The 12,767-nt window shown below is 41.3% G+C and overlaps 1 protein-coding gene across 1 annotated transcript in view; it reads left to right on the top strand.

Moving 5' to 3' along the window:
• The first annotated feature begins 3,389 nt into the window (after window positions 1-3,389).
• The window catches only part of ERO1L (ERO1-like (S. cerevisiae)), a 53,738-nt gene continuing 44,360 nt past the window's right edge, over window positions 3,390-12,767 (top strand). The window contains exon 1 of the mRNA XM_006872357.1: window positions 3,390-3,503. Within this exon, the coding sequence (XP_006872419.1) occupies window positions 3,390-3,503 (114 nt within the window). The remainder of the gene's footprint in view (window positions 3,504-12,767) is intronic.

The raw sequence follows: 12,767 nt of genomic DNA, 5'->3' as shown, positions 1-12,767 counted from the left end.
ATCAAAATGAAGCAGAGGTCCAACAATTTCATGAAAAAATGGTCCTTGGATTTTACTATGAGAAGATCATCTTAAAGACAGGTTTCAGGAGAGTAGAGTTGGAAGGCTGCATAGTGAGTAAAGAAAGGGAATGTAAGGAGTGAATATAAGTTAAGAAGTAAGGCAGTGACAACGTGTATATTGATGACTCTTTCCGGAGTCTTGTGGTAGAGAAGTTGAAATTCTCTTTCAGGAACTTGTGGTAGAGAACTTAAGGGTGTGTATCTCCAACTCAGATGATTTTAAGCACTTTGAGAGAACAGTGTAGTAAAGTACCACGTACACATTTATATTCAATATATATTAATTGGATAAGTTGTTCTAATCATTTACCAGTCCCACATATCAGGATTTTATTTAGCTATTCTACCCTTTGTATCATAATATTCCTTTTTTTCTTTAAAATTATTTCCTTCCAGTTTATTCAATGCCTGAAAATATCTAAGTCCTGAGAAATTTCCCAACGAAATCTCCATGTCCCATTTTGAGGAATTGGGTTCAAACCATTTCCTGCTTTGGTCATTAAAAAAAAGTAATAGCTATGATTTGTACAGTAATTAGAATTCCACCAAAAAATGCTACGTACATTACAACTAAGTCATGTTATTGTTATAATCACAAGTGTTAGGATAACAAGGTTCTGCCCTCGTTCATCTCTAATTTAAGGCTCTTCAGCAAATTGGTAATAGGTGGCAGGCTGGGCTTTAAAAATTCAAAAGTTGAATTATGTACATTATGGGTGTTCCTTAAATAGTTATTGGATGACTAATCAGTTATTTCATGGACATAACACAGATGATATGATTATTAGAGTATGCAGAATTGAAGTAAACTCACCCAAAGGACCAAGTTGAAGTATTCTCAGGGAAACATCAGTAACATTCACATCACATTCATAGAACTATTTTACATATTCTGAAGTCTATTAAAATATGAATGCTGTTGTTGTTAAGTGCCCTTGAGTTGGTTCCGACCCGTAGTGACCCTGTATAGGATTTCCAAGGAGCAGCTGGTAAGCTTGAACCCCTGATCTTGTGGTTGGTTTAAACCAACTTTGCAGTTCAACGCATTAACCCACAGTGCCACACCAAGACTTCAAAATATGAATAGAAAATTATAATTTATCAAGACAATAAAAATCTTATATGGAGTTTGTTTCCAATTATAAGTTTCTAGAAGTATTTTCTGGGCAAGAGTTAGGCTTATGAAGCACTTTAAGCTGTTCCAGGTTACAAGATATTGCATCAGGATGAAATCTTGAACTGATTCATGATTATATTGCTTCCTTCTAAAATCTTAGGCATCATTCACCTATTCTCCCTTTTTCCTTATTGTGTCTCTCAGTTTTGATGTCATAATCTTCAGATTAGTATGATGATCTTATGGAGGGTAATCATTCTATAAACATGTGCAAACACAGGAACCTTGTTAGGATCTTTGGAAGGTATAGGTATGTTAGAAACAAAAGGAGCTTAAAGAGTTTGCAATTCAGTAGTAGAGATATGAAGTAGAAAAATACCATAAAATATTACATGCTAAGTTCCATGAGCCTCAGAAATCCTATATAGTCACTATGAGTTGGAATGGGTAGATGGCAGTAGGTCTTTTGGGGGGTGGAGGGGTTGAATCAGAGGACTTGGCTAAACTGTTTCCAGTCCTTACTCACATCGCCTCACCTTTGGGCCTTTTTCCTCTTCTAAAATGAGAGGGTGGCTCCATCTGTGTTGTCCAAATACAGTAACCACTAGTCACCCATTTTTGGGCAAGAGTTAAGGTGAAGTGTGGCTTTGTTGTTTTTGTGCCATTGAGTTGGTTCTGACTCATAGTGACTCTTGTATGGGGTTTCCTAGGAGTGGCTAGTATTTGAACTACTGACCTATGGGGTAACAGTCCAGTGCTTATCCTACAGTACCACACCAGGTTCCATGAAGTGTACCTAGTCCATATCATATGTTGTTGTTGTTAGGTGCCATCGGGTCAGTACCGATTTATAGCTTCTCAGATTATTTGCTCAGCATACAAGTTAAGTAAGTATGGTAAAAGAATACAACCCTGTTGCAAACCTTTCTTAATTTTAAACCATACAATACACACACACTGATTTCAAAGACAAAAAAATCAAATCAAAGTATTTTATGAATAATTTTAATAATGAGCGCTCTGGTAGTGTAGTGGAGTCCGCTGTTAATCTCACGGTCCGCAGTTCAAAACTGCCAGCCACTCGGCGGGAGAAAGATGAGGCTTTCTGCTCTGGTAGAGATTTGCAGCCTCTGAAACCCTATACAGGGTTGTTATGAGTTGGAACGGACTCCATGACACATACCACCACCATACTTGGTAAAGTGGAGTGTCAGCAAAAAAGCAAGACTCCCAAAGAGATGGACTGACAGCAGCAATGGGCTCAAACGTAACAATAGTAAGGATGGCCCGGGGTCTTGCAGCATGTTGTGCATAGGGTCACTATGAGTCGGAACTGACTCCATGGCACCAAATCACCACCAGAACAACTTGGAAACAACATTTTTCACATGTGGATTCAATTGTTGTTGCTGTAGAGTCGATTCTGAGTCACAGCGACCCTGTATAGGGTTTCGAGGAGCGACTGGTGAGCTTGAACTACCGATTCAGCAGTTCAAACAGACCTTGCAGTCCAGCGCATTAACCCGCAGCACCACACCAAAATATATGAAAACTTAATTTCATCTGTTTCTTTTTACTTTTTTGACGCGGCTGCTAGAGAATTTAAAGAATGCATTGGAGCTCGCATTATATTTCTATTGGGCAGTTCTGGTCAGGAATATCTCTGCTATGCCTTTGGCTTTAAGGCTGTCTGCCAGGGACACGATGGACACGTAATTCGTACGATTTGATTTCCTAACATTGAGATTTCGAAGGATTGGCCCAGAGAGAGCTGGGATGGGGCGGGGCCCTGCAGGGAAAACACAGGCCCCTCCGACTTTCGCTCTTGGTAGCGGAGCTGAAGGATCGCGACTCCTTCGCGTCGCGTCCAGTCTCTAGGCCTGGGGAGTTCAGGGGCCGAGGCGGGCACAGCGGGCCGAACGGGGCCGGGCGGGGCCGAGCCGGGAAACCGGCTGGTGCGTCAGCCTCACGCGCCGGGAAGGAAGCGGGTCCGAGGCACCAGGCGGCCGGTGCGGGCGACGCAGCACGTCCGCAGGCTCTAGCAGGGGCGGTGGCCGCTGAGAGGCGGGAGATCGGAGGGCGGGCCTGGGAGGCGGCCGGGAGGTGGGGCGCCGCTGGGGGCCGGCCCGCGCGGGCTTCTTCTCAGGGCGCACGGCCTGCTCCCGAGTGCTGGGAGCTCCGAGCTGGGGCGACAAGCGTCCGGGGAGGTTATGGGTCGCTGTTGGGGCTTCCTGATCGGCTTCCTGGGCGCCGCGTGCCTGCTCGGCTGGGGCCGAGGTGGGCAACAGCCCCCGGAGACGGCGGCGCAGAGGTGCTTCTGCCAGGTGAGGGGTGTGTGCGTCCGCGTGGGTCCCGGCGTCCCCCGCCCCAAGGGTACGCACTGCTTCGCGCACCCCAGCAGGTGAAAGGTTGGGGGTGCGTCTTTGCAGTACTACTGCCAGCCCAGAGTGAGACTGCTTTGCTTCTGCTTCCTGATTGCTCCTCTGCGGCTAACCTTCGATCAGTCTCCGGGCGAGGTGCACCTTGTGTGTTTTTGCCGACTTGGTGTATGTCTTTGTTGGTCCCTGCTGCCAGGGAAGATGTTCACGCTCAACCAGTTATTTTCACAGAATTCAAACCTTCCTAACTTGACCTGGGACTTGGGTGTGGTGTACCTCTGCTGAGTGCCTTCGCCAACCTTTCTGGCCAGGACGCGCTTGCGTAGGGGAACTGCTGTCAGATTTTGTTGTGACTTTTCCTGCTTGGTCTCTGGGGCTGTGGTTGCTCTGTGGTTCCTCGTTCTGGGTGTGCTTCCTTTTTCTTCAGTGTAATGTGATTATTGTGCCCATTTAACTGGTCTGAAGTGGGAAGATGGTCCTTCCTTCGCAGTTCACAAGTTTGTTTACAACCTTATTATGGTCATTTTCTTCTATTAGTAAGAGATGTGGGTTTCTTGAGCTCAAAAATTCTAGGACACAAGTTTCTGGTATTTACACTAATAGTATTTCAGTATCATTATTCTTGTTAATTAATATCTTTTGATTGGCGTTGTTGTTGTTGTTAAGTACTGTGGAGTCGGTTCTGACTCATAGTGACCCTGTACAGGATTTCCGAGGCTTTAAACCTTTACGGAAGCAGAAAGCCTCATCTTCCGTGGAACAGCTGGCAGTTTCGAACTGCTGATCGTGAGATTAGCAGCCGGGTACCTTTTTGATTGGCGTATGTTGATAAAATTACTTTTTATACGAAATCGAGAAATTGTTGTAGTTAGGTACCATCAAGTAGGTTCCGACTCATAGTGACCCTGTATAGGGTTTCCGAGGAGTGGCTGGTGAGTTTGAATGGCCGACCTTGCAGTTTAAACTGACCTTCAGGTCGAGTGCTTAACATACGGCGCCACACCAGGACTCCATAAACCAAGGAATAGGCATCTACATTATTCCCTTTAAGTAGATTTTTACTGTTAATTTATTACTAGGAATAACTTTTAATATGTAGGGGTGTGATACTAATTTATAGTAGGAAAAGGTGCCTTAAATACAAGAAAGGGGTCTCATTCACTCCTTCAAATTCTTGGACTTTGTCGTTTTGCCTAGTTATTTGGGAGTTGAAGCCACTGTTCTGGGAGGGGGGGGGAAGATGTCAGTATTGTTAAGTGCTGTCACGTCGGATCCGACTCAGTATAGGGTTTCTGGGTCTGCAAATGTTGGTGGAGCAGAGAGACTCATTTTTCTTCTGAAGAGCGGCAGGTGGGCGGTTGGGCTTGAACCGCCCACGTGTGGTCCGCAGCCCAATGCTTATCCTTCAGAGCCACTGCCCTCCCTGGTGGGTGTCAGGGTAATTGAAGGTAAATTGCTGCTTGACAACCGAGAGATGGAAAAGCTCCTGTGTCTTCAGTGTTTGCAAACAGTGTCTAATCAAGTACTTAAAAGGTGGCTCTTCTTCTGATTACAAATATAATATAACATCAAGTTTAAACATTGAAAAGACAAGTAGCTTTAAAATTAGGTATTCAGGCTGAAGGATGAGGTTCATTGTAACATTTCAACTAAATCCTAGAGATTCGGATAATGAAATAAAAGTATATGTATGTTGAATCCTTCAACTTTCCCTCTGCCCCCAGCTTTTTTTAAGTGTCAGATTATAAGGGAGTGCTTTTACTTTTTTACACTGATTTTTTTGGTCTTCTGGACAGTGATTAAACTTCCCCTCCTCCATTCATAATTTCTTTAGATTTAAATACTCGCCTAACACAAAAGTTTATTGATTAGGCCTCTTTCTTGTCCTTTTAGAATAAGACTTGTCTATTTTTCTTTTCAGGATCAATTTATATTCAGATAATAAATTAAGGCTCACATAATGAAAAACAGTTTTTAAGAGGAATTTAAAATGATGTGGATCAGCACTGGACTGCAAACCACAAAGTTGGTGGTTCAAACTCATCAGCTGCTCCTTGGAAACCCTATACAGGGTCCATATAAGTAACAATGACTCCATGACACTTAACTGCAATAATACTTAAACAAACAAACAAGCAAACTCAAGAACAAAGATTATAAATTCCAATTCAGTAAACAAAACAAGGAAAAGTATACTTCAGTTCTATTTAGGCCAGTAATTAAAGGGGGAGGATGAGGCAATTTGAGGAGAGGAATGATGATGAATAGAAATGAAGAGAAAAATATAAACAGGCATATGGACGTGCATACAAAGAGAGGGGGTGGGGAAAGGAGGAAGGAGGAAGAAGAGAAATGGAGATAAGGGGAGATGAGTGGTGTAAATTATTCATTCAACAAACATTTCAAAACATGTACATTGACTTAGTGCTTTTGATGCAGAAATGACTACAGCTTGGTCCCTGCCCTGAAGAGTTCAGAGTTTGGTGAATAATGTTCTTTTGGAAAGAGGGGACAATCCTAAACACTTAAAAAGAGTAAATATTGCTAGAAAACATCATTAAAAATTAAACTTATACCTAATGTTTGGAAGTACAAGTTAAAAACCTTCTCTGGTTCTATTTACAGGATCCATCTAGCCACCAAGCCCTTTTTAGTCTCCTCTGCTATTCTTTTCTCCCTTCCTATAGCCGGTCCCTTTTACCACTTCTGCCTTGGCATACCACACAATCACTCATCATACTGTTGCCTGGGCCTCTGGTGTGTAGTTTGGGTTCAGTTAACAAGGAACATTAGTTTTGATCTGAGCCAGAGCCAGAGCCAGAATGAAGTTAATTCAACCTTGTTGTTGTTAAGAGTCTGATCTGACCCATAGCATCTCTGTATAGGGTTTCTAAGGAGCAGCTGGTGAGTTTGAACTGCAGACCTTGTGGTTCAAACCGAGTACTTATCCTAATTCAACCTTAGGAAGTCATCAAAGTAGAATGTACAGAGTCCTACAGTAATGGGATTAAATTCAAACAGCATACATATATTGAGGTCTGTCATGAACAAGTTGGTGAGGAGAAATAAAAAAATGGATAAAAAAATTGTCCTGCTTTGGATCCAGAGAGAGAGAGCAACTGTGTGCTGAAGACCTGGGGGGTATGGGGGAAGGATTGCATGGAGGGGATTGTAACCATGGCAATGTAAAACTAATGTTCTCCCATGTAAACTATCACATAATTCACAATAAAACATTAAAAAAAAAATTGTCCTGATACTCAAGAGTACTAAACCTGGTACATAATTAGTACTCAGCAAGTTTTAAGGAGATTATATTCCAAAATGTGAGTACTATGCAAATAGAAGTATATTCTTTTAATTAAATAAGCTATCTGCTTATTTTTCGGGAATTGATCTTTCAGATCAATTTGGGTCAACAGCTCCAAATTATTCTTTAAATTTAGCCAGTTATTATGCATGCCTGTTAATTGGATATTTCTACTTGATTTTACATCCTACCAAAACCCATTTTGCCATGTGTTGCAAATTTCTGTTGATATTGTTGTTTCAGTGTTACTTGCTAAGTAATCATTTTTCTGGGACTTGTAAATCTTCCTTATATCCCATACTTAAAAAAAAAGCCATTGAATTTAGTTTTTTTAAGTTTTCACAGTAATATTGGCTTCTGTCTTCCCTTTTGGCCTGCAAGTCTATGAAGTTTAACACACGTATAGATTTGTGTAACTACCCTCATAATCAGGAGTACTGGTGTGGCACTGTGAGTTAATGCACTGGACCACAAAGTAGGTTTGAACCACAAGGCTGGTGGTTCAAGCCCACCAGCTGCTCCTTGGAAACCCTATTGCAGGGTCGCTTTTGATTGGAACCAACTTAAAAACAACAACCCTCATAATCAGGACCAACCTTTTTGTTAAACCAATATTTGTAATAAGATTAGAGTTGGAGACTCCCAGAGCTAGTTATTGTTGTTGTTAGCTGCTGTTGAGTTGGTTCAACTCATAGTGACCCAATGCATAATGGAACAAATTACTGTCTTGCATCATCCCTATGATCTTTTGCAGATCTGACCATTATGATCCATAGGGTTTTCTTCTTTATGTACTATTTGAGAGATTGAGTATAATAGAACTTTAGTAGCATTCATAAAATTCTATAATGCATTTTAAAGAAAACCCTCAGAAGAAATATTGGAGCCCGGATATGGAGGTAGTATGGATATCTTTTTAATTTTAATTAGTTGGAACCAAGTTCATAAACTCCTATGTACTCATTGGAGTCCTGCTTATCTTGAACTGTAGGATAAGCATTGGATTGGCAACCATAGGTCAATGGTTCAAAGCCACCAGCCACTAATCAGAAATCCTATACAGGGTCTCAATGAGTTGGAACCGACTCAATGGCATTTAACACCAATGTTAGTCATTATTAATATTGTTGTTGTTAAGTGCCATCGAGTTGGTTCTGACTCATAGCAATCCTGTATAGGATTTCTGCCTGTTGGGTTTGAACCTCTAGCCTTGTGATTTAGCAGTCCAGTGCTCTTCCTACAGTGCCACATCAGCTAATGTAGCTATTGCTTACCTCTACAATCAGAATCATTATTCTGAGTGCAGTAGCTCTCTATCAGCCTAATTAGTTAATCTGATAATAATGCAATTTTGTATTACTTTATTAACAAGTAAAAAATAATTGCTACAAAATCATAGAAGCCTTTCTTAAATAACAATTTCAAAATGTGCAGCTATTTTTTTATTGACATACTCCATCTAGGTCTATATACTTCTTAAGGCGTTACTTCCATCTTTCTAATCCTTCCCCAAGGAGTCCTGGATTGTGAGCTGGGCTGCTAACTGAAAGGTCAGCACTTTAAACCTATCAGTTTCTCTGCGGGAGAAAGATGAAGCTTTCTACTCCCATAAAGACTCAAACCCTCGGAAACGCTTTACAGGTTAGCGATGGGTCGGAATTGATTGAACAGCACACAACCCCTAGTGCGTCCCCTCTATAAGGAACCTTGCTGGTGCTGTAGGACAAGCTCTGTGCTGCTAATCACAGGGTCAGTGGTTCAAACTCACCAGCAACTCCGAGGGAGAAAGATGAGGCTTTGTGCTTCTGAAAATTTACAACCTTGGAAAGGTCTATACAGGGTTGCTATGAGTTGGAATGGACTCGCTGGCGGTTTGGGTTAATCCTTTCCCACAGGATTCCAACCTTTTTTATTTACACTGCATCAAAACAGTAGTTTTGACATTCTCAAGGGACTCAAATCATGTTTCTTTAAATGTTCTTTCTTTCTTTTTTGACATAGGTACAAGGTTATTTATTGCAGTACTGGTCATGAAAGCAGATGATTGTAGACAACCCAAGTGCCTATTAATAGCAACTTGCTAAATAGAATACATCCATGTAAAGAAATGTTAAAAAAGATAAACCATTTCTGTCGAGTTGATTCCAACATATGGCAGACCCACATATCAGAGTCTAACTGTAAACAGTAGGGCTTTCAATAGCTATATGTAATCTTACAGAGTCCCTGGTGGTGCAAATGTTAAAGCACTTGACTATCTGTCAAAAGGTTGGTGGTTAGAACCTTCCCAGAGGTACCCCGGAAGATAGGTGATCTGCCTCCAAAAGACCACAGCCTTGGGAATTCTACAGAACATTGTCCTCTGCAGTGTATTGGTTGCTGTGGTTCCGGTATGGATTTGAGCCACTAACCTTTTACTGATAGTTGACTGCAAACCATTTGTACCACCCATGTACCTAATGGTTTTTCTTTTTATTGTGAATTGAGTGAAGGTTTATAGATCTTGTAAATTGTTCTTTGTGTTTGGGGAACAAAAAGATGTCTGAAGGGGCAAGATCAAGGCTGTAAGGTGGATGAGGTACAGTTTCCCAATGAAATTCTTTAGGAGATACAGCCCTTGCTAACCTTGAAGAATAATAAGCAGGCACATTGTCCTAATGGGAAAAAAATTCCTGGTCTTTTTCTCCTCAATGCAGTTTGCAGTTTTCTTAAAACTTCTTCTCAACAAGTCCCTTGATTGTCCTGTGTCCTTTGAGAAAATCTATTAAGATTATCTCTTTGGAGTCCTAAAAATCGTTCTGAGCTGACCTCTTTGTTTTGAATTAAGCTACTCTAGCAGATCTCTCAGTTTTTATTGTGACTTGAACGATAGTTTACATAGGTGAACATCAGTTTTTACATTCATCATTTCATTGCAATGATTACAATCTCCTCTGTGCATCATTATTCAACAGTATTTGCTTCTATTCCCTCTGTTTTCTTTGGTGCGGGGGATGTACACAAAAACACTCAGGAATATATAATCATTTAAACAACCAAAGGACACATTCAACAAGCCTGACTCCTGGCCACCAGCATCTGGCTGCCAGCACACAGCCTTTCTCTTTCCATGAGTCTAGAGTCTTCAGCTGCTCTCTCTATGTCCTCATCTCTGTCTCCATCTCTGGTTTTGCTGAGGAAGCCACGCTTCTGATTAGCTTTTTCTTTTCATTTTTGAAGTCACCATAATGAGACTAGGTGAGTGTTACTGAGAGAACTTGTGGCAGCCATCCGTATCACAGACTCATGTTCCAACACATTGTGTTTAAATTAACTTCTACATGTGTGAACTGGAACCCTAGTAGCAACACCTTTGGACTTACCATCATATGTAATTAAATAGTATTTTAGCTAATCCAAAATGACTACTTCTAAATGCATGGAATACATTTTGGAATGCATGGTTGACACACATGTATCAGATTTACCTGTGAAATGTTTTGTGTAAGTCAATTTAGAAAGTGTTTTTGGTTTGTTAACTGAAATGACGGGGTCATGGGGAGAGACATCGTTAATAATATGGTGGTTTGTTGTTAAGTGCCGTCGAGTTGGTTCTGACTCATAGCGACCCAGTATAGAGTTTTCAAGGAGAAGCTGGTGGGTTTGAACAACTAACCTTGCAATTAGCAGTTTAAAGCTTATGTTACTGCCCCACACCAGGACCCCAGTATGGTGTGTATTGTTGTTGTTAAGTGCCCTTGAGTCAGTTCTGACTCATAGTGACCCTGTACAGGGTTTCTGAGGCTGTAAATCCTTACGGGAGTAGAAAGCCTTATCTTTCTCCTGTGGTACAGCTGGTAATTTCGAAGCGCTGACCTTGAAGTTAGCAGCCTGCCTCATAACCACTACACTACTAGAGTTCCTTGTCTATTAATTTAGAATCTTTAATTGGTGTTTCCAGGCTTCCATTAATAGAGCTGTCTCAGTGTCTTCTGTCAGCACATGGATAATTTTAATGTTCTTCTTTATATTCACAAAGTGCAATAAAATTAAGTATACTGCTATGGGTTGAATTTTCTCTCCCAACAATGTTTTATAAAACATAATTTGTGTGCCTGTGGCTATAATCCCATTTGGGAATGGGTTGTCTTTGTTAAGTAAAGGAGGCAGGATTCCTATAGTGTGTTTCAAGTCCATCTCTTAACAGGATGTAAAAAGAGCCAATTAGGACAAGTAAATGAGTAGACTTGGGGAAGAGAGATGTCAAGCCACATGAAAGTCACCTGGGAGCAGAATCTCTAAAGAGACAAGAGCCTTCCTCCAGAGACACTAGAGAAAGCCTTTCCCAAGATTTGGCATCCTGAATTCAGACTTCTAGCCTCCTGAACAGTGAGAATCCTGGTGTGGTGCTGTAGTTGATTTGAACATGAAGGTCTGCAGTTCAAACTCCCCAGCCTCTCCTCGGAAACTATACATGGTCGCTATGAGTCAGAACAGACTTGACGGCACTTAACAATAAACAGTGAGAGGAGACCTGGTGGCTTAGTGGGTTAAGTGTTGCGCTCTTAATGCAAAGTCGGTGGTTCAAACCCACCAGGTGCTCCTTAAAAGAAAGATGAGGCAGTTAGCTTTGTAGTGTTGGACACCTTTGGAGTCCTAGGGCATTGTAGGGTAAGCACTGGACTGCTAACTACATGGTCAGCTGTAACAATCCACCAGCCACTCTCCTTTAAAGATTTATAGTCTCTGAAACCCTCTGTAAGGTTGCTATGAGTCAGAATCAATTAACAGCAGGGGTTTTTGATAAACAGTGAAAAACGAATTTGCTAAAGTCACCGATTTGTGGTAGTTCTGTTATAGTAGCACTAGCTATCTAAGACAACATCTAAAGGTCTTTGTTAAATAAAGCACACTTTGAGTATGTCATACAAAAGGAATATGAGGAATTTACCTATATAATTTCTATGGAAGACTAGAAGTTGTTAGTATACAAGAAAACATAGAAATTTAATTTATTTTTGGTCTTTCATTGCAAATGAAAGGATACCTTTGCGAGTATTAGTATGAGTGCCTTTATTAGTAGTTGTTGTGAAGTGCTGTTGAGTCGATTCCGACCCATAGCGACCCTGTATAGGGTTTCCAAGGAGCAGCTGGTAAGCTTGAACTGCTGACCTTGCAGTTCAAATGGCTTTGCAGTCTGACGTATTAGCCTACAGCGCCACACCAGGACTCCTTATTAGTAGTAGGTCTGTCATAATAAGTTATCACAGACTGGGCAGAGGGAAACAATGGGAATGTAGTCTTTCACAGTTCAGAAAGTTAGACAATCCAAAATCAAGGTGTCCGGGGGGCAGTGCTTTCTCTGAAAGTCCTAGGGGAGGAACTGTTCCATGTCTTCCTCTTACTTCTGGTGTAACTGGCAAGCCTTGGCATTCTTTGGTTTGTGGACTCATTACTTGAATCTCTGCCTCTGTCATCACATGACCTTCTCTTATGTGTCTCTGTGTTTCTTTTCCCTTTAAAAAATAAGGATAACCGTCATTTTGGGTTAGAACCTGTTTCAATAACCTCATCTTAACTTGATCACATATGCAAAGATTGTATTTCCAAATAAGATCACTCTGATAAGTATTGGAGATGAGTACTTCAGCATGTTTTTTTGAGGACTATAATTAAGTCCCTAATAATACCTGTAAAAAGAGACTCATGAACAAGCTGGCCATTACTTTTTGCTGCTTCTCACTTTTTGTATATGGTTGTTGTTGTTGTTAAGTGCCGTCGAGTCGGTTCCGACCCATAGCGACCCTGTACAGGGTTTCCGAGGGTTTAAATCCTTACGGGAGTAGAAAGCCTCATCTTTCTCCCGCGGAGCGGCTGGTAGTTTCGAACTGCTGACCTTAAGGTTCGCAGGCCGATTCGTA

Source organism: Chrysochloris asiatica, unplaced genomic scaffold, assembly GCF_000296735.1.
Source record: "Chrysochloris asiatica unplaced genomic scaffold, ChrAsi1.0 scaffold00194, whole genome shotgun sequence".
Lineage (NCBI taxonomy): Eukaryota > Metazoa > Chordata > Mammalia > Afrosoricida > Chrysochloridae > Chrysochloris > Chrysochloris asiatica.
Note: the sequence above shows the minus strand (reverse complement) of the source record. Positions and strands in the feature narration are given on the sequence as shown.